Source organism: Vipera ursinii, assembly GCF_947247035.1.
Source record: "Vipera ursinii genome assembly, chromosome: 1".
NCBI lineage: Eukaryota > Metazoa > Chordata > Lepidosauria > Squamata > Viperidae > Vipera > Vipera ursinii.
This window is the reverse complement of record NC_139512.1, coordinates 286,274,588-286,298,185: the sequence shown is the minus strand read 5'-3', so window position 1 is coordinate 286,298,185 and position 23,598 is coordinate 286,274,588. Positions and strand designations below refer to the sequence as shown.

The 23,598-nt window shown below is 39.9% G+C and overlaps 1 protein-coding gene across 2 annotated transcripts in view; it reads left to right on the top strand.

Annotated features, from left to right (window-relative positions):
• Positions 1 to 2,556: 2,556 nt before the first annotated feature.
• Positions 2,557 to 23,598, top strand: part of B3GALNT2 (beta-1,3-N-acetylgalactosaminyltransferase 2) — a 35,382-nt gene continuing 14,340 nt past the window's right edge. Inside the window, exons 1-5 of one of the 2 annotated variants that reach the window (XR_014492398.1) lie at positions 2,557 to 2,856; positions 9,287 to 9,434; positions 10,094 to 10,194; positions 10,634 to 10,827; positions 13,387 to 13,482. Coding sequence is in view for 1 of the 2 variants with exons in the window: in XM_083361651.1 (XP_083217777.1) it covers positions 2,745 to 2,856; positions 9,287 to 9,434; positions 10,094 to 10,194; positions 10,634 to 10,827; positions 13,387 to 13,482 (651 nt within the window). In the remaining variant the exon portion in view is untranslated. The remainder of the gene's footprint in view (positions 2,857 to 9,286; positions 9,435 to 10,093; positions 10,195 to 10,633; positions 10,828 to 13,386; positions 13,483 to 23,598) is intronic. The other variant, XM_083361651.1, reaches the window with a different exon arrangement.

The following is a 23,598-nucleotide window of genomic DNA, read 5'->3' as shown; positions in this document are numbered from 1 at the left end:
TTTCCCAGCATTAGGCTCTTCTCCAGTGAGTCCTTCCTTCTCATTAGGTGGCCAAAGTATTTGAGTTTTAGCTTCAGGATCTGGCCTTCTAAAGAGCAGTCAGGGTTGATCTCCTCACAGCAACAATATCAGGCTATAAAAACAACTGGTACCAGCCCTAATTCAAATGTTTATTTTGATTGATTTATATTTCTTCATCACATCATAATACATGGAATCTTTCAGAAATTATTCCAAAAGAATAAAATGCAAATCCATCACAATAAAAGAAATGCCACTTACATGCAAAAATTTTTAATAAGTTCTAAACAGGGGTTGGCAACTTCCAGCTAATAGCTCATTGCTATTTTTCAAAAATTTAGTGATAACTCCATTGATTTTCTGTGGTGCATTTTTTTCCATTTCTTGAACCAACTTAAGACAAACTTAAGGACTTTAGACACTCTATTCTTTAATGTGCTTCCAGATTCCAATCAGCGGGGAAAAAAACCCTCTTATGACATAATACCATCAGTGGCTATATTTTATATAGCTTTCAGAAGCCACACTTTTCCAGCACAAAAATCCTCATATACCTCCTCATAAGTATTTGGCAAATAACAGAATTTCAATTCTTCCTCCCCTGTAAAGATTACTTATCAGCCCATCTGCATTACTTTCTTTTTCAAGGTGCCGAATTGTGCACAAGGAAGTTCTTTGCATCGGTGACCTAAAAGCTATTTCCAGACATGGGGTTAATGTTCCCTTGGAAGACTACTAAACCTGTCTTTAAAAAGAGCCCTGTTGGGTCCTTGGGTCTCCTATTGTCTCTCCCCTATTCTACAAACATATCAGCTATTTATGACAGCAATTTAGCAGTCTTCCAGAAGAAAAATAGACTCATGTCCAGAAATAGTTTTAGTGACAGGTCACTTGTGATAGAAGGTTTGAGAGGAACGCAGGTGATTTCTCTCCCGTTTCACTTTGTGTCTTCCTTTAGGGCTAAAAGGGAATGCAGACTTTTCATTAACTACATCCCAGCTTTTCTATATATCAAGTTGGTATGTCACAACCTGAGGGTTGCAAGGAGCATTGTGGGCACTCTCCGTCCCACTTCAATAGCAGTGTTGGCAGTGAAATGCCACGGTTGGTAGTACTCAGAAGTAGCTCATGTATTACACAGCATGATGCCACTGCTTCCCACAAAAGTAATAAAAATATTCCTTGTTCACTGGAGCAGAAGAAAACTTAGAACTTGGGCCAAACGTAACAGCATCACAATGAGCAGTACTTGACTTTTCCTAGCTTAAATTGACCTTGTTTTTCCAAAAGTCAGGTCTAGCACTTTATCAATCAACTTCTAAACACTTTTTTTTTTTTTAAAAAAAGAGGTCTAGTGTTATTCCAAAGAAATGCAACATCTATGTACATAAGGAATCTGTAATTTCTGGCCAACCCTTTGCAAAGTGTTGGTCAGGCATTACCTAAAGCTCTTGCAGAAGCTGGATGTCCAGTCTTCCCAACAATCCAAGCCAAAATGGCCATGGAGGGCCATGCCATGAACTGGAGGGAGAAGCCTCAAGTGACCAAATAAGATCCGGGGAGATCCCATCCCTGATTTTGTCATCACCCACATCATCAATGACAATAGATTGTCCTTATCACTTGGCTCCTATCAGAAGAAGGAAGATGCTATTTTTAGCACTGGAACAACTTTCCTACAGGCACATTCAGGTTTCCTTTTTAGTGGGCTGCTTATGAGATGAAAGTGATACCCTGAGGATATTTCCTTTAAAATGGTAAGCAGGGCATCGTCATGGATGATTACTGGGGCTCGAGAATAAGTTCTTGATTTCTTCCTGTTTCAACGAAAACGACCGTTCTCCTTACAAACTTCCCACTTCCCAAAGGACAGGGCATCCCCGTTCAATCCTGCCTCGTTTAGCAAAGTGGTGACGGCGGAGGCGGCAACTACTCATTCGGAAAATTTTGTTTTGAAAAGATTTGCTCCACATATTCCAGCAAGTGAAGCGGGGGCGGTGGTAGTGTAAAAATGGAAAGGCTCTGAAGAAAACGCCAGATGTCTTAAATCAGGGGTCTTCAAACTTGGCCCTTTTATGACTTGTGGACTTCAACTCCCAGAATTCCTCAGCCAGCAAAGCTGGCTGAGGAATTCTGGGAGTTGAAGTCCACAAGTCATAAAAGGGCCAAGTTTGAAGACCCCTGTACTTAAATAAAAGTTTTCCTACTGGGTGCCTATTTTGACTTCAGAAACACTCATTCTCTCTCTCTATTTTTTTAAGGGGAAAAATAAAGAGTTACAAAAACAACCTGCAGTTATATACAAACTCCCCGCGGGCCTTTCCCTACCTCCTCTTCCTTCCCTCCCTTCCACCGAGTCACCGGGAGTTAAGATCGCCTAGAAGGGCGATTTCCTTCGCTCACCTCCAGCCTTCCTTTCGCGCGAGGTGCCGGAGAGGCATCCTCCAGACCAGAGAGAGAGAGAGAGAGAGGGGGGCGCCGTCGGATGGCGCCAAGGTCAAAGCCGCTTCCGCTCCGCGGCGAGGCATTGTGGGGATCGTAGTCCTAGAGGCCCGGCTCTGCGCACACGCTTTCTCGGTCAGGGGCGGGACTCTGGCTTGGGGCCGGCCGCGGGAGGGGCCGGCGAGGGTCTCTGGGTCTGTGCTGCCGCCCGGAGCGAGGGAGACCTTTACCGTCCCCGCTCCGAGAGAGGCCGCGACCGGCTGTGCAGCGGCCGGCGGCCAATGCGAAATTGGTTGGTTCTTCTCTGCCCGTGTGCGGTCGGGGTCGTGCTGCACCTCTGGCTTCTCCTCCTCAGCTGCCCGGCCGGCGGCCCCGGGAAACAACACCCGGCAGGTAGGAGGCGGGGGAGGCGCCGAGCCACCCAGCCTGCACGTTTGCCGCCCTCCCGCAGAGGAGGCGACGGGGCAAGAGGCGTCTTGCGGGAGAGGGCCTCCTTCGCGCGCCCAAGCGACGGAGCCGCTTATGCCGCCGGCCGGCTTTACGGTCTCGGAGAGCCAGGCGTGAGGTAGAGGAGGCGGGCAGCGCTCTTTCTTCCTCCTTGCAGCCAAACGGTGGGGCAGAATTTCCCACCCACCCCTCCCCGGGCTCTGGAGGGCAAACCGAGGAGAGGTGGAGTAACCCTCATCTCGGCAGAGAGGAAGGCGATGGCCAACAGCCCTTCTGGAGCAAATAAGGCTGCTTGGAGAAATAAGAGAGCATGCGGGTGCCTTTCGTGGAGGAAAGAGCTTAAGCACTGGAGGGCAGAGGGTTTGGATCCAGGGGGATCCCCTTTCGCCAGGTAGGAGAAAAGGTGCAGGATTATGATATACAGTCTCCCCCCCCCATTCCCAAACAATTGGAGAGAGAGGCTTGATAAAAGTAAGAGGGAAATGGCAGATGCTGAAGAACAGAGTGGGCTTGATAGTATATTGGATTGTTATTTTTTTTTTACTAGTTCCACCAGCTGGAGGCATATGTTTGCATAACTGCAATTCTTCAAACAGTTAAGGTCAAAAATCCTTGCTAATCTACTGCAAATTAGATACAGTTGCCGGTAGATATGAATAATTTTTTTTGCTTTTGGAAAATATGGAGCAGAAGTTGAGAAATAGAAAAAAAAGAAGAAATTAGATTGCTTTCCATATAGACTTTCCTTCAAGTCAGAACTTAGCTTCTGGTGATTTCATGGGTAGTTCATGCAGGGTTTTTTGACAGCTGTTGGGAAGGGAATGCTTATTGCTTTCTGGGATGTTATTTCCACTTCCCAGGATAACCTATAGGTCTGGTGTTCCCAAGAGGTCAGGCTTTGATCCACATTGGGTTGTCAATATGCTGCAATTTTTTGAGATATATTCATTGTAGGAAAACGAAATAGCAATAGAAGAATTTATCATGCTACTAATGCATTGATGTTTTATACATCAGTAAACAACTACAATGATTTTTTTTCCCTAAGGAGGCTTCAGAATTTGAAAATGATTTTACCTATCTGTCCGTCTGTCTTTTGTAACTATGCATCTATCACCACTCCGGTAATTTCATTCACCATCACCATATATAAGCATGTCTGCTTCTCTGATTAACATTTCATGCATTTGATGAAGTAGGTTCTAATGTTTCATTTCAAAATTGTTTATACATACATACACACACACACACACAAACATATGCAATTTGAAGAAACTTGTGGTTGTCTGGAAACTGGGGGTAAAGGAGACCTAGTAAATGTCACACTAAGACTCTTATTTTCATTCATAGAAGAAGAAATTAAGTGTGGTGGGTGACTTCTGTCAATCCTAGCAGTTATAATTAGTCAAGTTTTGAGAAGGACATTCTTTTTGCCTGAATTTTTTTTGCATTTTTTTCAGTGATATATGAATGACCTTGTCTTTAAGATAATTTTAAGTCCTAAAAGCATAGTTCCTATAAAGCAGTGTTTCTCAACAACTTCAACTGTTAGAATGTCATTCAAGCCTGACAAAAATATATGGCTGTGGCTGTGTTTGCAGTGCCCTAACTCTCCTTTCAAATCATTTTGAAGTGTGCCTATCTCTTGTGTATTAGCCAGAAGCCTCACACCAGAAAAAAGGGCAAGGCCAGAACAAAAAAACAACCCCACATTGCTGAAAGAATTCTTTAAAGGTAAAGGTTCCCCTGCACATGCGTGCTAGTTGTTTCCGACTCTAGGGGCTGGTGCTCATCTCCGTTTCAAAGCCGAAGAGCCAGCGCTTGTCCGAGGACGTCTCCGTGGTCATGTGACCGGCATGACTAGACGCCAAAGGCGCACGGAACGCTGTTACCTTCCCACCATAGTGGTCCCTATTTTTCTACTTACATTTTTACGTGCTTTCGAACTGCTAGGTTGGCAGAAGCTGGGACGAGTAACAGGCGCTCACTCTGCTACGCGGCACTTGGGATTCGACCCGCCAAACTGCCGACCATCTGATCGACAAGCTCAGTGTCCTAACCCACTGAGCCAGAAGCCTCACACCAGAAAAAAAGGGCAAGGCCAGAACAAAAAAAACCCACATTGCTGAAAGAATTCTTTAATTACCTGTAAAATAAAAAGCCGCATTTTAAAAATTAAGTGATCCTTATAAATTTATATCAACCACTCTCTTTTGCACCCATAAATTTCTCAAAGTACTGTCTTCTTTGAGAAAAATAGCCTAATAATAATAATAACAACAACAACAAAGATCACTTTGTAAAAGGAAGGAAGGAAAAAAATAGAAAATAGAAGTTCTATTTTTATCAGCTGTGTCAAGGTTCTGATAGACAAGACCAAATAAATCAGAACTCAGAGGCTTGAGATTTCCTCAAAGAACATGTTTATTGGTTACATAATATTGGCTTGGTCAAAAGCAAAACCAAGTCTGAAGATTCCTTCAGAGAGCAACAATATTACAAAGTTAAACTTCCCACCCCAGTACTATGCAATTAGCCATGTTCCCCAATAGAAACGTTTGGCAGGCTTTCTAAATAAATACTCCCGCCCCTGTCTAACTGACAGAAATGACCTTTTACTGTTCCCAGGGGACAGTAAAAATGTTTAGACTAGTAGAAATCCTCCATCCCCCTCCCAATCTTGTGGCAACGTAGAACGAAGAAAATGGCCGCAGCCAGGTTCGTTGTAGAGTTGACACTAAGATTATATGCCCCTCCCCCAATTCATAGTTATTATATGGGAGAAAACTTTATTTTCCTATTGGGTAAATACAATCTGTTTATATCATCTTCCTGTTATTTTGTCGAAGCAGTTTTTCTTTTTAAGATCTTGAGTTGTAGTCAAGCAATATTTTAGTTTGAAAAGGTAGCTAGATCTTAATTATTCATTATATCTGCTTCATAAGTGGTTTGGGGAATTTGATTTCAATTCCCTCATGTTTCTATTTAATAAGCTGTAACAGAAAACTTCAACGTGTTCATGGAGGTCTATATTTTTATTAGCTTTCTGCCTTCTACCATTACCCTGGAAGTAGAACTAGGACCATATTCGTTTGTGCAATGTCTCATGATTTCTTGCTCTGTGTCCATATAACCATGTACTGCATCTTGTGTGCTCTATAGCCATGTAACACTTAAAAGTGTTTTGTATAAGATTTAAACTTATAGTTGCAGTAAACATAACTGTATTACATTACACAATCTGGTGTAATTATTTTCTTCCGTTAGAAGTGCAGAGATGCTTATTGATCTATGAATCTGTTTTGGAAGACTTGTATATTCCCTCTCTCTCTCTCTTTTAAAAAAGTGCCTCTAGAAAAATAGATAATCTAAGGAACTAAGGTTTACAGACAGAGCTTCTGTGATTGGCATCATGAGCTATTATTTTCCACATCTGATTAAAGTCTTCTCAGACATTTTTCAAATACCCCAGATGATGATGTAATAAAACATATTGTTTATCAAAAAAAGATCCCTTGTGTTCAGTGCTAAAACACAGGTATAGGACTTGTGTTATGTGCCAATAATATATTTTGTTCAATTTTGATTTAGGAAGTTATATGAACTAGCCATGGTTTATGGCTTAGTAGTGGTGTGGGCTCATCTGATCAGTGTTTTAAATCATAGTGAATAAACTATAGCTGTGTGTGATATGTGAATCCAGTTGCAGTTCATTATTTAGATTAATTTCTAAAAAAAGAAGCCAAGACAAATTCTTACATAAAAATAGCTATATATTACCATCTGTGGATTTTGGTTAGTTACTGGATTCTGCACCTATCTTTTGACCACGCACAGAATCATGCTAATCTCTGATTTCCTCCCCAACTCTAGAAAACAGCCCTCTTTTTGGTAATGAGTTTCTCAGGGATTTAGGGATTTTCCATTTAATGTTCTCATAGCTACAGCAACAATATCTCTCTCCTTTCTTCCAACAGCAGGTGCATAAGCAAGATGCTCATTTAATTGACATTCAACTCCAGGCAGTTTTGGATGACGTTGATTCTCAGGATCCATTTCAACCCAGATTTCAGTGCAGTTTTGAGACAGAAACAGCCATGATTTCCCGAGGGATGGCATTTATCAATAAAGAGACAGAATTCTTTTAGCTCCCCGAATCTCTCAGTAGCTTTCCTGTCATCAATCACAGTCTTATTTTTGAAATGGGCATCTGAGTCACAGATATAATTTTTTTCGGTGATTCTCCTTCTGTTTAGGTGTCTAGTATGATTTAATAATCCTGAAGGATTACCATATAGCAGAGCAGTAATATTAAAGTGTTTTCTAATCACTCTTATCTCACATGTTTTATTACTTCTACATGTAACTGCTGCAGAGATTCTCTGAGGATGTAGACTAAGAGGTCATCAACATACAGCTGAGGTTCAGTTATTTTTTTATAATTTCACCTCATTCAAATGGAGACAGTGAATGTCCTGAATCAGTGTCCAGCTGAGTAATGGACTGGACAGAGACCAAAGTTCAGTCCAGAAAGTTAGATGTCCATTTAGTGAGAAATTCATCTGCCAGGTTTTTCCCTTCATAAGCTACACTATGTTCCATTCTCTTTGTGACTGCGTTTCAAAACATGACTATTGCTATTAAAGCCCAAATAATTAGGGGGCAGTGTATCTGGAGGAATTATTTTCCCATGTGTACTTATTATATCTTTGGGATTTCTTCTTTAAATACCTTTGTTGACAAAAGTTAAATGAGTGACTATAAGAGAATGGGTGATCTTTTTAGCTGTTTTCATTTTGCCCGTGAAATGTTCTGTTCAGAAAGGCTCGTCTGGTCCCCACATGGTTTTGAGTGCAACATGGAGATATTCCTGTTTCTTCACACATTGTAGATTTAAACAACTGATTTATAGAAAACGTAATTCTTTGTCTTAGGTAATTAAGCCTAAATAAATGCTATTTCTATACATTTTATATTCTTGTTGAATTCTGTTTTCTCTTTTTATGTAATATACCCATGGAAATATATTATGATGAAAAAGTAATTGATCAGTCTTGCTGTGGATGATGGAATTCTCACTGATGAACAAAGAAAAATTATAAAGTACGGGCAATTTCCGTTAACATAGCTGCTCCCAAGGAAAACACTTAAATGTGTATGACACTAGTTTAGACTACATATCTTCTTACTCATATTGTATATTGGTTTTCAGCTATCAGCATATAATTTCTTTTTGTTTCAATGATAAAATATTAGTTAAAAGGAATCCAATTGTGTTTTCCACCAATATTTTTCTTAATTAAAAAGAGGACAGCAATGATAATCTTTGTAAATGTACTATATTAAAGGACTGAGATAGTTGGAAGATCATCAAGATCTGGAAACATCCATACTAGATCTGGAACACACAATTTGTTGATTTTTTTTTTTGGAGTTCACACTAAAATTAAAACTCTGAAATTATGTCTTGTACATTGTGTGCAGTCATTTTTCTAAACAGAGTTGGCATTTAGTTGATTTGACACTTAATTCTTTTTATTCTTAAATTAAGCAGAATGGGATGAAACTGATTTTTTTGGCCAGGGCTAAATATAAATCTGAATATATCCATTGTACAATAATTTATTAAAAATAAACCATGAATACATGCTGTCATCCATGATGGAATGTAAATTACTTGTCTTGTTTACTGGACTTATGAAACCATAATAGTAAAAACTAAATCACTGTATTTAGTGATGGGTATAGATACGTGTATCTGAATATAGTGTGTATCTGCAGGTGGGAACATGTGGCTCACCAGATGCTTCTGAAACTAGCATTCCTCACCATTGGCATTGCCAGATAAAGCTACTGTACAGGGAAATATAATTCAGTAATAAATGGAAAGCTTTGTTTCCTATCTTCCTGAAATATTTATAGTTCATGGATGTCTCTCATATTCTGCTCCTTGATTAACAGTTGTTTTGTATTAACAGCTTAGCTTCTCATTTTTAGAATCATTTCATTACATCTAAGCTGTATCTGTTTTACCATCTAATTCTTAGATCTGTGTGTACAGTAAATAAATATTAATCTTTTAAGGAAGAGAATATATTATTTTGTAATGTGGGAATCACACACACACCTTCATATTCTGCTTTTATATATATTCATATTCAATTCTTTGTGTTAATTTTTCAGTTATCGGGATATTTCCAGGGTCCTTTTCTAAATTTAAGTAAATATTTTCTTCTAAAATCTTTCTTCTCGTTTTATATGGGTTTGGCTAAAATGTTTACAAATAATTGAAAAATGGCTTTTTTTAAATAACATTGATCTGCATACTTGTTTGCTTATTTGTCTGCTAAAGTATTTTTTAATTTTTACTTCTTAGGTCTACTGGCTTTCTTTCCTCATTGGAAACCAAAACATTATGATGTTATTGTTGGGATACTCTCTGCACGACACAATGATGGACTACGGAATGCTATAAGGAATACTTGGTTTAGGCATTTGAAGCAGCACCCAACTTTAAGCCATCGGTAATTCCCCATTCTTACTGCCTTCACTCAAGATTTATAGATTCTCATTGGTTTAAATGAATTATTTCAAGATATCCTTAGCATCATTTGAATGAGCCCAAAACTTATATTAAACAGAATTCTGACATAGTCTTTCCTATATGTTCTTATAAAAAACAATCTTATTTTTCTTAATAGTTTCACAGCTTGTTTTCCTCGTTACCGTCTGAGAGGAGGCTCTGTGGTATCCCAAGCAGAACATCCAGATTCAGTCACAGTTTTGTTAATACAGTATTGACCTTGTGATCTCTGAAGCTTCCTCCTTCCGTTATATATTCAAGATGGACAGTGATTAACATTTATATGTTACTTATATGTAAGGGTGTAGGTGTATACAAATGTTGTATATAGCATGTTTATATGTGTGTTATGTATGTGTACACTTTTGAGAACAGGCAACAGAATTTCATTTTTAATGTGTGCCAGTGTGCCCACAGTAGAAAAAAGACAATAAAGGTTACCTTATCTTATCTTTGAATAGTTTCAATGAAATCTCAGAATTAGCCTGTATAACGAGAATTTTCCATACATACATAGATATGTGTGTGTGTATTGTTTGAAAAAAAGGTACAGAATTGGGCTAATAGAAGAAAAAATAAATGTTGTTAATCTTGTTTTAGTGTCCTTGTAAAGTTTATAATTGGTACCCATGGATGTCATGTGCCAGTAGAAGATAGAGAAGATCCCTATTCATGCAAACTTCTAAATATCTCTAATCCAGGTAAGAACTGAAGGTTTGGCTAGAGAAAAAGGGATATACTGTATGACATTCCTATATTCAGTCATACAAAATATTGCAGCTGCTACAATTTCTTAACCACAAAAGTATTGTTAAAATGCATTTAAATAGGAGCTCTTGATATTTTCAAGTAGTTGTGATAGCAAACTGCATTGTAGTGAGCCAGAAAATAAGCTACAATCCCACTTATCCACGTTAATTTTTAACAATGCTTGAAGTAAATAGGATATAGTTTCAAATGAATATGTTGAGGATTTACGGTGTAAATACATTTATTCACTGCCCCTGCAGTGAATGGTAATAGAGAAACTTTCCTTTTGTGGTAAAAACAACAGTATCTCAAAGAGTTACTGAGTCTTGACTGCTTTCTTCTTATTTTAGATGAGCTTGTTTTGCCTGCTTTCTTAATTTTTTTCATTAGTTTTGAATCAAGAAATTGAAGCCTTCACTTTGCCAGAGGATGATACTTCGGTGCTCTCAGAAGACCGAGTGGTCAGCGTGCATTTCAAAGTCCTTTATCCAATTGTCATCACCAGTCTTGGGGTGTTCTACGATGCGAAGGGTGTTGGATTCCAGAGAAACATTACAGTAAAACTGTACCAAGCAGAGCAAGAGGTATGCCATGTCCCTGTAATTCTCTTAATAGAATGGACCAGATCCACAGTCTCATTAGGTGGCAGAACTAAATAGGAGATTATTAGAGAGAGAATTGGCAGATATGAATAGGCAAAATGACTGGCAGTGCTGTTATGTGCAATCAGTTTGACTATTGTGTTTCTTAATCATTGTTTTAATTGGGGCAATCAGAAGTAGCTAGTAAAACAGAATAAGTGAGAATAATGGGAGGGGAGTGGGTAAGTGAAGGACAAGTAATCAGTTATGTGTGTTATATATATTCTGTGAGCATTTAGAAGTCCTGAATATGGCAACATGATAGGGACAGTAGTTATGTCCTAATTTTTTAAAGTCTTCTTTCTATACTTCAATAAAGAAACTCATGGCACTTTAAGGAAGATCACAGACCTGGGGGAAAAAAACATTTAAACTTTAAAGCAAACAATAAAATTAAGTTTCCAGCTCTTGAGCCACAGTTTGTCAAGAATTACTAACCAAAACAATGGGAAAGGGAAACTGGAGACTGCATGGGTTTCAGTCACCTTGTTTTACGTCTGCACTAAGTGTAGAACAGTGTTGTTATTTTCCTAGTGTTCTTTGAGGGTGGCTTTGTTTACTGGATTTTTGTAAACTGCATCTCAAAGGTTTGCACATTGTAAAATGAAATCTAAATACAGTACAGCAGCAGTGTGGTCTTGTAGCCTCTTTGAAAGTAAATCCAACAAAGCTCAGTGGGCTTACCACTAAGTAGATATGTAAAGCATTGCAGCCACAATATGAATACTAAATAAACTCCCTTGCTTTGCAGTAGTTATTAAAGGCAGAAATTCTTTGCCGTTTTCTCAGCTCTGCTTCCATCAACCCATTTCTGTAGCAGATGAATTCTGCTGAATGGCTTTTCAGAAGTCCATTGTGAATCAGTCTTTTTAGTCAGCATTCTGCTAATTCATTCTAAAGCCATTATTTGAGGGGACAGGTTGAAACCTTAAGCTTAAGGAAGGTTCTGATAGAATTTAATCTCAGAATCGCTTTCAAAAATATACCAGTGTTAAAATTAGCAGTTTGAGAGGGCATTATAGGTAGGCTTAGATGTTCATGAATAAAAAGAAATCTGGCTGACTGTGTGTTAAGATTTTAAATATTTCACACATATCCCTTGGCTGTGTTACACAGTAAACATTATTTAGCGTTCAAATACAATAAAACTTTGATTTGATACAAGGAAAAGTATTGTATTTGAATGCTAAATGATGTTTACTGTGTAACACACCCAAGGTATATGTGTGACATGGGAACTGGTTTCATCACTTATAACATTTTTCTCTATGGCTATGAAATGTTAATTCACTGTGGCCATATTTCCATAGATTAACATGTTTGCTGTCTTGGGGCGAATGCCTGGCCGTTTGCAGAGAAGTGCATTGCATAGCACCCTCTAGAGAGTTCTCATTTATGTTGTAATTTGGATACAGTAAAAAGTGATAGTCTTCTTCTGAGCTGTGTGAGCTGTCTGCTTATTCTCCAGGACAAATAATAGCAGATTTTTCTGCATATGCTAGAATATGCTAGTTTTAAAGAGATTAAAGATGGATTATGATAATTCCAAGATGACAGGCTTTAGACAAGACCATCCACAAGTTTGACCATTTAAAGTTAATATTTAGGTTGTGTAACATTGAAGTACTACTGGTAATTAAAAATATAATTTAATTCAGAGGTGCATTAAGGCAGAGGTCCCCAACCTTTTGGGCACAAGGGACAGGTTCTGTGGAGAGAGGTTTTTCCACGGACTGGAGGGTGCGTGGTTTTATGTGCTGCCTGTATCTCATGATGGGGCTTTGCTTGTTTGTGTGGACTGGTTGCTGGCATGCCGTGGCCCGGTACTGGTCCCCGGAACGGGTTGGGGACCCCTGCATTAATGCACTCTTTATATAGACATTTTGTTGTTGTTAGTTGTGAAGTCGTGTCCTACCCATCGTGACCCTATGGACAACATTCCTCCAGGCCTTCCTGTCCTCTACCATCTGCTGGAGTCCATTTAAGCTCACGCCTACTGCTTCAGTGACTCCATCCAGCCACCTCATTCTCTGTCGTCCCCTTCTTCTCTTGCCCTCAATCTTTCCCAGCATTAGGCTCTTCTCCAGTGAGTCCTTCCTTCTCATTGGATGGCCAAAGTATTTGAGTTTCAATTATATAGACGTATAAACCTCCAGAGGTTATATTTATGATTGTTAGGTTGGTCAAAATATCTAAATTATTTTTGTTTTGACAATAATTCATTTCAGTGTGAGAGAAATTGACTATAACAATAAAGTTTTACCACAGTCTCTAAAACATAAGAAACTTCTTAAAGCATTTCAACAACATAGTAGCATTTTTGTATCTGTTAGGAGTAGGATACTTAGAGGCTTGAATTTATCAAAATTGCATCATACATAAAAGTGTTTTGCTTTGTTTTAAGATCCAGTTATGTTTTTTTTTCATGAACTGGCCAAGAAGATGTGACTTTTCATGAATGGTTTTCCTGGCTTACAAATGGGTTACTTATTATTTCCATAGGAGGCACTCTTCAGCGCTCGTTTTAGTCCACCTAGTTGTGGAGTGCAAGTGAGCAGACTTTGGTACAAACCTGTAGAACAGTTCATTCTGCCAGAGGTATGTGCAGTGTATTTATGGGACATACTGTACATGAAACTGATTCTTTTCAATGACATTTCTTTTTTTCATTTATTTATATTTGCTCAGCATTTTGTTGTAATTAATAAACTATTAATGGATTTAGGACTCTGAAAAATCTCACATAGAACCTGCTAGTTGTCTTTTTTTTATATTTAAAGATCTATGATACTGTTTCATTTATTTTTCACGTTTCTGACCCATCTCCCTCAAAGAATAACTTATTGATTGCTTACTAACATGACAGAAATTAAATATAAGCTTTCCTGAATTTGTTTCCACATCTAGTACAGAAACAGAAGATATTACATACGTTTTGTTCATGAGGTGAAAACAAAAAGTATTATATTGCATTCTGGAATTATGAAGTTTAAAGCTTTTATCATTATAGAGGGGATGGTGAATAGATCAGGAAAAATAGCCAGATGGATTTAGATTTGAAATCAAGTTCAAGTGAGGACAACTTGTGAACTGCAGAATAAAATTCCTGTTTCAAAGCCTGATTTCTATAAAGTTGGCCAACTTTGTTCATTCAGGTGTGAACAACTACACCCATCCATACATGTGGAGTTCAAACTAGCTGCTTTATTGTTCTCTGTCTATAACAGAGGAATCTCCCCAAACTGGCAGCTTTCACCTGGGAAAAACTAGATAAGGCTCAAAAGCATTTGGGAGAGGTCATATCGTGCCCTCTTGGATTTATGTAGTAAGTCCAGGCTAATTCCCTGCTTTAGCCCTCCTCCAGATTGGGAGGGTTGTTCTCCCAACAATTCATGGCTCTATTCTGAGGCTGATTTTTTAAAAAAAAATTTGCTAAGCAGCATAGAAATCATGCTCAGCGAACAAAAAATGTGCGTAGAAAAAGTATGTTGATCTGAGATCTTAAAAGGTTGACTAGGTGCTGAGATCTCCCAAACTGATTATATTTACTTTAAAGTTGAAATAATAATAATAAAAAAGAACTGCTGACAGTACTTTTTCTCTCCAAATTTAAGTGGCATGAAGCTGAATAGCTCTTGGAAGTGACAAGTTGACCACTCCTGATTTAAGCTATGACCAATGAACAAGACAGAATTATGAATCATCATTTTATCTGGCTTACTTTAATAAATAGTAGTCTAAGGTAAATACATGTGACTGAGCTTAAATATAATGGAAAGGTTTTGTTAGTTTAAAAGTGGAATTAAAAACTCTTGTCCTTGCAGATTTACCAGAGGAGAAAAGTAAGATGAAGTCACAAGAATAAGCAATGAAGGGTTATCCATACATTCTAGATTATAAATCTTATAATTTCTGATTAGGTGGAATTTAGTAAGAATTTTACTCCAGAATATTTGAAGTATTTACTTTAGCAAAAATGAACTTTAAAACATTTGTTCTGGTTTCAGAAAGTGGCAGCATTGTTTTTAGTGAAGTTAGGTTTTCATACGTTAAGAAAATGTTGCCAGCTGAATATCATTAACTGTGAACACAAAGGGCTTTGTTTGGAAGAGAATGTTTTTGTTCAGTTTGTGCTTTGGCACTTACCGCCAGGCAGCTATTCAGATTCTGAGATTAGGCATAGAAGAGAGGATTGTGGATTCAGACAGCAATGTTGTTGGATTAAGACATTTTTAAGTTGTTAATTCAGGAGCACAATAAATGCTGGTTAAATTCTTATCCATTAATTAAACATTAGCCACATTATTGTTTTTTTTAAGAACAATAATACAAAAGTTACATTTGTCATAATTTTCAGACACAATAGTTTTTTTTAGCAAAAACATTTAAATGCCATTTTATTCTTATTTTATAGATGCTTCTTCCTGTATTACCTTTCAAGTGAATCTAAGTTAACATTATCCAACAACTGAGAAAAATATATAAAATAACTATAAATATTGTAATATAACCACAACTATAACAAACACAAAAATTTTAACAAGCAGCACTGATTGATACATACCCTCGGTGAGACTTTGTTGCATCAACAGTCACTGCACGCCTGCTTAAACAACCTGGTCTTCAGCAGCTTTCCAGATGTTAATAGGGAGGATGCTGCACAAAGAACACAGCTGGTGCCACAGGAAAAAGGCTTTGGTAGAGAATGCTCACCTCCAAGGCCCCTTCCCATATACCTCTGGGGACTCTTTAACATGTACTATCTACTTGCAGATCTTGGGCAGGGAGATTCTACTAAGACCAAATGATCTTATGAATAGCCAAGCCATGCACAGTTTTATAAATTATTACCACACCTGGAAATGCACCTAATATAAAACTGGAGGCCACTGTAGCTCTCTCACTATAGGTGCTGTATGGGAGTATTAAAGCACTTCCGTTAGTGTGCGTTCTGTGCTAACAGTGGCTTCTAGGTGCTCTTCAAGGGAGACCTATGTAGATTGACTTAAATAGTCTGGTTGGAAGATGGTGAGGAAATGAATGACTATTGTTAATGCCTCCTGTTTCAGGAACACACATAACTGGTACATAAGCCAAAGTTGGGCAATGACTCTCCTGTTCACGGCTTCTGTCTGCAGATAGAGCAGGAGCTGTGAGTCCAGGAGAATCCTCAGATTACATATCAGATCCTTTTTGGGAAGCATAGTTCCATTAAGAGTTAATGTTGGAAACGCAGCATCTCAGTTTCTATGTTAGTAGCTACCCTGCCTTATTTGAGTTAAATTTTAACTTGTTCTTCCAATCTCCTTATAGCCTCCATACACTGGATCAAGACTTTCACTATTTGCTATTCAGTCTAGGGTACAGTCGTAGTGTTGGATATCATCTGATTATGGAAAATAGTGCATTGTATACATCAAACTTTCAAATAATATACTCTCCCAGAGTTTTCATGTAGATATTAAATAAAATGAAGGAGGGGGTCAAAGCTCCTGGACGTTTCATACTACAGTGCCTGAGGGCTTGACCACCCATCTCCCCCATATATCAAATGGAAGTATCCTCTTATAAAAGAACAGAACAACATTCTGCAGAACGGTGCCTGCAACCCCAGCTCTTGCAGATGGTTTAGATTAGGATATCTAAAGTAAGGTTCTACATTTAGGCAGGAAAAATCAAATGCACAGGTATAGTATAGGTAGTACTTTGCTCAATAGTAGTAACTGTGAGAGAGATCTCGGAGTCCCAGTGGACAGTCACTTAAATATGAGCCAGCAGTGTGCTGCAGCTGCCAAAAAAGCCAACACAGTGCTAGGCTGCATTAACAGGGATAGAATCAAGATCACGTGAAGTACTAATACCACTTTACAATGCCTTGGTAAGGCCACACCTGGAATATTGCATCCAGTTTTGGTCACCACAATGTAAAAAAGATGTCGAGACTCTAGAAAGAATACAGAGAAGAGCAACAAAGATGATTGGGGGACTGGAGGCTAAAACATAGGGAACGGTTGCAGGAATTGGGTATGTGTAGTTTAATGAAGAGAAGAGTGAGGGGTGACATGATAGCAGTGTTCCAATATCTCAGGGGCTGCCACAAAGAAAAGGGAGTCAAGCTATTCTCCAAATCACCTGAAAGCAGGACAAGAAGCAACGGATGGAAACTAGTCAAGGAGAGAAGCAACCTAGAACTAAGGAGAAACTTCCTGACAGTTAGAACAACTAACCAGTGGAACAACCTGCCTCCAGAAGTGGTGAATGCTCCAACACTGGAAGTTTTTAAGAAGAGACTGGACTGCCATTTGTCTGAAATGGTATAGGGTTTCCTGCCTTAGCAGGGGGTTGGACTACATGACCTCCAAGGTCCCTTCCAACTTATTATTATTGTTATTATTATTATCATGGTTGACAGTAATAAAGGCCACTGAGAGAACCATCAGGATGAGGAACATTGCATTACCCTGTCCAAGACTCATCAATATTCATTGACAAAAGTAATCAGTTCCATCCCCTGCCTGGATCTAACTTCTGACAGAAAAGGGTCCAGCTAATCTTTTCTATAGTTCTGTGTAGTTGAAGCCCCATCACCTTTTCAATAAACTTCTTACAAAAGTGGAGGTTGGAGACTGGACAATACAGTACTTGCCTGGGCCTTCTTAAGAAGAGACATACTAGAACAGGGCTTTTCAACCTTTTCATCCATTGCACCACTTTTAACATATGGCAACATCCGAGTACCACCAGTCGCCTAGCAAGGTGTCAAAAACTTGATGACCAAAAAGAAGAAGAAGAAGAAGAAGAAAAAAAGTGATGAAGTACAGGCAGTCCTCGACTTACAACGGTTCGCTTAGTGACTGTTCGAAGTTACAATGGCACTGAAAAAAATCCCCCCCAAGCCACAGCTGAGCAAGACACCTGCCTGCCTACCCGGCAGCGCTCTTCCTCCTGTCCAAGGTTTACATTGTTGTGAGCATTTCTGTTGAGGATTGACAGTGGGGGTGGGGTGGGGGTGTTTGGTTTTTGTTCCCCCCCCGTCTGCTGGGTGGTTGCAGCAGATTTTGGTCACTTCACATGACCCTGGGACACTGACCATCATAAATATGAATCAGTTGCCAAGCATCTGAATGTAAATCACAAGACCCTGGAGATGCTGCAACATTCCAGCTAATCGGCGCTTCTTCTGGGCTCAGCAGATGCGCCGGGATCAGCGCTGAGCTCCAGCTGGAGCCTGGCGCTGATCCTGGCGCTTCCACTAAGCCCTGACAGCCCTGCAGCTCCAGCCATCTCTCGCTCAGGCTTGTGCGGTGCTGCCACTGGTTCAGCTCATTCCCCTCCCCCACTACCAATTTTCTAGGATGGTCGCGTACCACCTGCCAGGTGCCAATGTACCACAGGTGGTACCCATACCACTGGTTGAAAAGCTCTGAACTAGAGCTCTTATCAGCATCCCTGACATCCTCCCCCACCAATATCCTAAGTTCACCTGCCTATAAAAACTGGCCCATTCCATTATATAAATTAGAACCTTTTCCTGAATTAAAATATAGATTTTCTAAAAATATTCTAAAATATTGATTTTACATTAATATTATTTCTACTGGGTTAGATATTGATTTATTCCTTTGAACTTTTTAATGCCTGGGTAATAGGATAATATATAATATGGATAGCAATTTCAACAATAGTTTGTTGAAAATGAAGGTGAGATTTGTCCATCTGCTGATCTTGTTCATGCTTCTAAAGGTGTCACTGAAAGGAAGATTAATAAGCTTCAGTGTTTGGAAGCTTCAGATTGATTAAGTATATTACTGCCAAAAGAAATAATTATAGAAGTAGATCCCATAAGATAGTAGTTTAAAGAAATACTGATTTGTTTGTGGCTCCTCATGCCTTTATGTGTTTATTAAACAGAATCAGAGAAGAATACGCAAGGAGCAATTATCTCCAAATTTTAAAAAAGGTTGAATTCAATTATATACAGACAGTTCAAAGTCTTAAGCTTCTGGCTTTATTTCTCCTGCACTTTTTCATAAACTAAATCAGGGTAGGCAACCTTGGCTCTTTTATGACTCGTGGACTTCAACTCCCAGAATTCCTGAGCCAGCTGGCTCAGGAATTCTGGGAATTGAAGTCCACGAGTCATAAAGGAGCCAAGGTTGCCTACCCCTCAACTAAACTATTGTGCTTCTTGGTGTTGTTTACATTGGGGGTCCCCAACCCCTGGGCCCTGGCCCACTACCGCGCCTTGAGCCATTTGGAACCGGGCTGCAGAAGTGGTGGGTGAGGGCATGCATGTATATCCCCTTTTCCCCACCCTCAGTCCGTCTGCAAAGTCGGAAAGGTTGGGGAACTCTAATTTACATCATAGCTGCTAGCCACATTATTAGTGTGAGAACCATCTTTTAAACCATATGTTTCTAAAAACACATCAAAATGAAGGGCATTTGTTCTTTCAGTCATCAGAAGACAGGCCTAGTTGGATCGTACCTAATTAAATAAAGCTGCACTTTTTCCACACATTCATCTGAAAGTAAATCCCACTTAATTCATTGGAACCTAGGTCTGAGTCAGCAGTTCTAATACTGATACATTGATTATTGCAAAATGTTACTGCTATTCTGGAGGTCTAAATACTATTCTGAATGTATTCAGGCTGTCATACATTTTTATCTTTAATGGTTATTGCATTTCCTTTCTGCATTTTTTTTATTTAGTACCTACTTCCTAGTAATACATATACATTACTAGTATATGAATCTTGTGGAATGTGTTCAACTCTGCAAAAGCGTATGATGTAATTCATTTATTAATGCAGCGTTTCCCAACCTTAGGAACTTGAAGATGCGTGGACTTCAACTCCCAGAATTCCCTGGCTGGGGAATTCTGGGAGTTGAAGTCCACGCATCTTCAAGTTCCTAAGGTTGGGAAACGCTGTATTAATGTGAAGGTATCAGTCTCACTGCTTCTTGTTAAAACATAAATTAGTAGCAGCTGCCTCTGTGAAAATGCTCAGTATTTTATTTTGTTGATCAAGCTGCAGATGGGAAGAAAGAGATCTATTACTGCAGGGGTCTTCAAACTCGGCCCTTTTATGACTCATGGACTTCAACTCCCAGAATTCCTCAGCCAGGCATGCTGGCTGAGGAATTCTGGGAGTTGAAGTCCACGAGTCATAAAAGGGCCGAGTTTGAAGACCCCTGTATTACTGAAATAAAAGAGAGGTATCTAACTAAATCTAGCTATAAATTAGCTTGGGGTTATTTCTGTCAGCTGTTCTTCTTTAACGTGCATTAATTGCCTTAAACTAGCAACAATGAAATTCAATTTGACTAGCTGCATTTTCACTGTTGTGCAAATACCTGGAAAATCCAGTTAATTGTATAAGCCATGGTACAAGTAACCGTGCCATGGATACATATTTTATGAATGAGACTACTGTGCCATGCACTTGGGAGCAGTGCGTGATAGATGGGTTGTTTCTCTTATTTTTCTTTATACTAATGTAGTTTATAATGGAATAGAGTGTCTCTTTAAAAAAAAAACTTAGTAACACATTACCAACTGAGGCCAGAGCAGAAGCCATGAGCTTCTCAGCTTACAACATTCTTTACCTAGTTCTTGTCAGATTTCTTTTTGGGACCTTAGGTACTAGAAGCCATGGCTTCAAATTTGACTTAATACTTACAGATCTGTGAGTTGTTAGATCTTGCCCCTCTGTGACTTAGTGATGGAGGAGAGAGTAGACATAGCATACATTACTAATATTGATTGAGTGAAGATGGAGGGGTTTTGCATTTTGCATCAGCTTCAACACCAAGATTGAGGAGAAGAGTTGATGATGATCCTCCAGGAGAATTTGATGCCAGATGTTGCTCCATAGATGGCTAGAATTGAGGCTGTATATATAACCTTGGGCTCAAATAACAGGTAGATGTTCAAGGAAAATATTTAGTCAAGTTTGGTGATTCATCAAGTTCTCATTCTCATTCACCAGAAGTGCTCGCATAATTGTCTCTTGGCAAGACAACTAACTGCACTTAATAACTGTCGATGAAGATGATTTAGAAGGCAGAGCTGACACAGAATGCAACTCCCTTCCCATCAGCTGGTAGACCTGATATATTAGAAAGACACTGATTTTACAGGAGCCATGTTAGTGCTGATTGTCTTCCAGATTCAAACCAAAGTTTTGGTTGTTACAAAATCTTTTATGATTTGAGTCCTTGTTACATTTGTAGAATCTTTTTGTCCAATACATGCAAGCCAAGGGGAATGGTGTGGTTTCCATCCTCGCTGGAGATTAGAAGTTAGGGCCTGGAGGATAGCCTTCTCTGTGGACTAGCTTGCTCTGGAGGTTAGGATAGTTATTTCCCTTTTGTCATTTAGGAAAAAAACTTGATTTTCTACACAAGCTTTTTAGAGGAGAATCTCATATACAGTTGTCAGCATTTTGGTTAACGAGTGGACCAATATAATATTGTTTATGAATGTATGTGATTATATGTAATATATCTGCCTAGAATTCAAAGAATAGTATCATATGGAATAATGTAAATTGAAATATATTGTAAATAAAAAAACTAGCGTTTACGTAGTTTTTTTGCACAATATAATAGATGAGGTTACCAACTTGTGCCTATATACAATAATAGCTGTAATTACAAGATAGAGGATATTCTGGTTTTAGATGAAAATTTACCAGTGTAGATAAAAATCTGTGTATGCTTTGTCAAAAGGAAATTCTAGCATTTTCAGTAGGGATTACTCTAAATTGCTAATCTGATTCAAGCATAACATTAAATATGAATTAGGCTATCGAATCCTGGTAAGTTAACTGTAGTTTTAAAATGTCTTAGGCACTTGCTGACATATCACAGTGCCTATATTCTTTTCATTGTACTAGTACTTGCACAATATTTTGTCACCTTTTCATACTAAAAGTGGCTAGATTTCTTTGTTGATTTTTGAAGATTGCAATATTTCAGATAGACGGATGTGAATCCCTCCTCTTAAGGTGGGGTCCTGGTGGTCAGTTGGGCCTACTTCTGGTATACCTCTCTCCAAGCTGCACAGCAACGGTTCTACCCAAGCTACCTGACACCATCTCAGGATTGGCGGTCGAATTTCCAAAGCTTATGGTACTGGGAGACTTTAATCTACCTTCCCTGGGCAGTGCATCAGAAGTGGCCCGAGAGTTCATGGCCTCCATGACGGCCATGGACCTTACTCAAATTACTCAGGACCCAACTCACGAGGGAGGAAACATGCCGGATCTAATTTTTGTCTCTGGGCAGTGGCTAAATGGGCTGGGTGGGGTTACTCCAACATCACAACCCCTTTCATGGACAGACCACTACCTCCTGCGGTTGGGCCTCCGTCACGTCACCCCCCGATGTCAGGAAGCGGAACCGACCAGGTGGTTCCGCCCCAGGCGCCTGATGGACCCAGATAAATTCCAGATGGCGCTTGGACCGATTCCCACCTCCCTCTCCCACAACCCGGTCGAGTCCTTAGTTAATGCCTGGCAACAGGCTGCTTCGGAGGCGCTCGACCGCGTTGTCCCTTTGCGGCCTCTGACCCGGCGCAAGTCCCGACTCGCTCCTTGGTTCTCCAAGGACCTGCGGGAGATGAAGCGCCAGAGAAGGGGCCTAGAGAGCATTTGGAGAGCCAGTCGGTCTGAGTCTGACCGAACACAGTTAAGATCCTTTTCTAGATCCTATCTTGTGGCAATGAGGGTGGCAAAGCGCGCCTACTTCTCCACCCTCATTGCGTCCGCAGATAATCGCCCGGCCGCCCTATTTAGAGTGGTCCGCTCCCTTTTAAGTCAAGAGACGGGAGAGGACCCCCTACATGGACGGGCTGAGGAATTTAGTAAATATCTGGTGGACAAAATTGCTCAGATTCGGGCTGGTCTGGACTCTGACTGGGCAGTATCTAACGAGAGGAAATCGATGAAGTTGGCCAAGTACATCTGGGAAGAGTTCGATCCTGTGACTCCGGATGAAGTGGACAAGATCATGGGGAAACTAAGTGCCGCCACATGTTTGTTGGACCCGTGTCCCTCCTGGCTAGTCTATGCTTCTCGGGAGGTTACACGAGGCTGGCTCCTAGCAGTTATCAATGCCTCACTGAGTGAAGGGTACTTCCCTGCTGCCTTGAAAGAGGCGGTGGTAAGGCCCCTCCTCAAGAAACCGGCACTGGACCCAGCTGTTTTAAACAACTTCCGTCCTGTCTCCAACCTTCGCTTCCTTGCGAAGGTCGTTGAGAGTGTGGTGGCGCGACAGCTCCCTTTGAACCTGGAGGAAGCTGAATATCTAGATCCGTACCAATCGGGTTTCAGACCGGGGCACAGCACGGAGACGGCATTGGTCGCGCTGGTGAATGATCTCTGGCGGGCCCGAGATAGAGGTTATTCTTCTGTCCTGGTCCTATTAGATCTATCAGCGGCTTTTGATACCATCGACCATGGTATCTTACTGCGTCGTCTTGAGGGGCTGGGAGTGGGAGGCACCGTTCTGCGTTGGTTCTCCTCCTACCTCTCGGACCGTTCGCAGACGGTGTTGGCAGGAGGGCAGAGGTCAAGCCCTAGGCCTCTTAATTGTGGAGTGCCTCAGGGTTCGGTGCTCTCGCCCCTCCTGTTCAACATCTATATGAAGCCGCTGGGAGAGATCATCCGTAGCTTCGGGGTGAAATATCATCAATATGCTGATGATA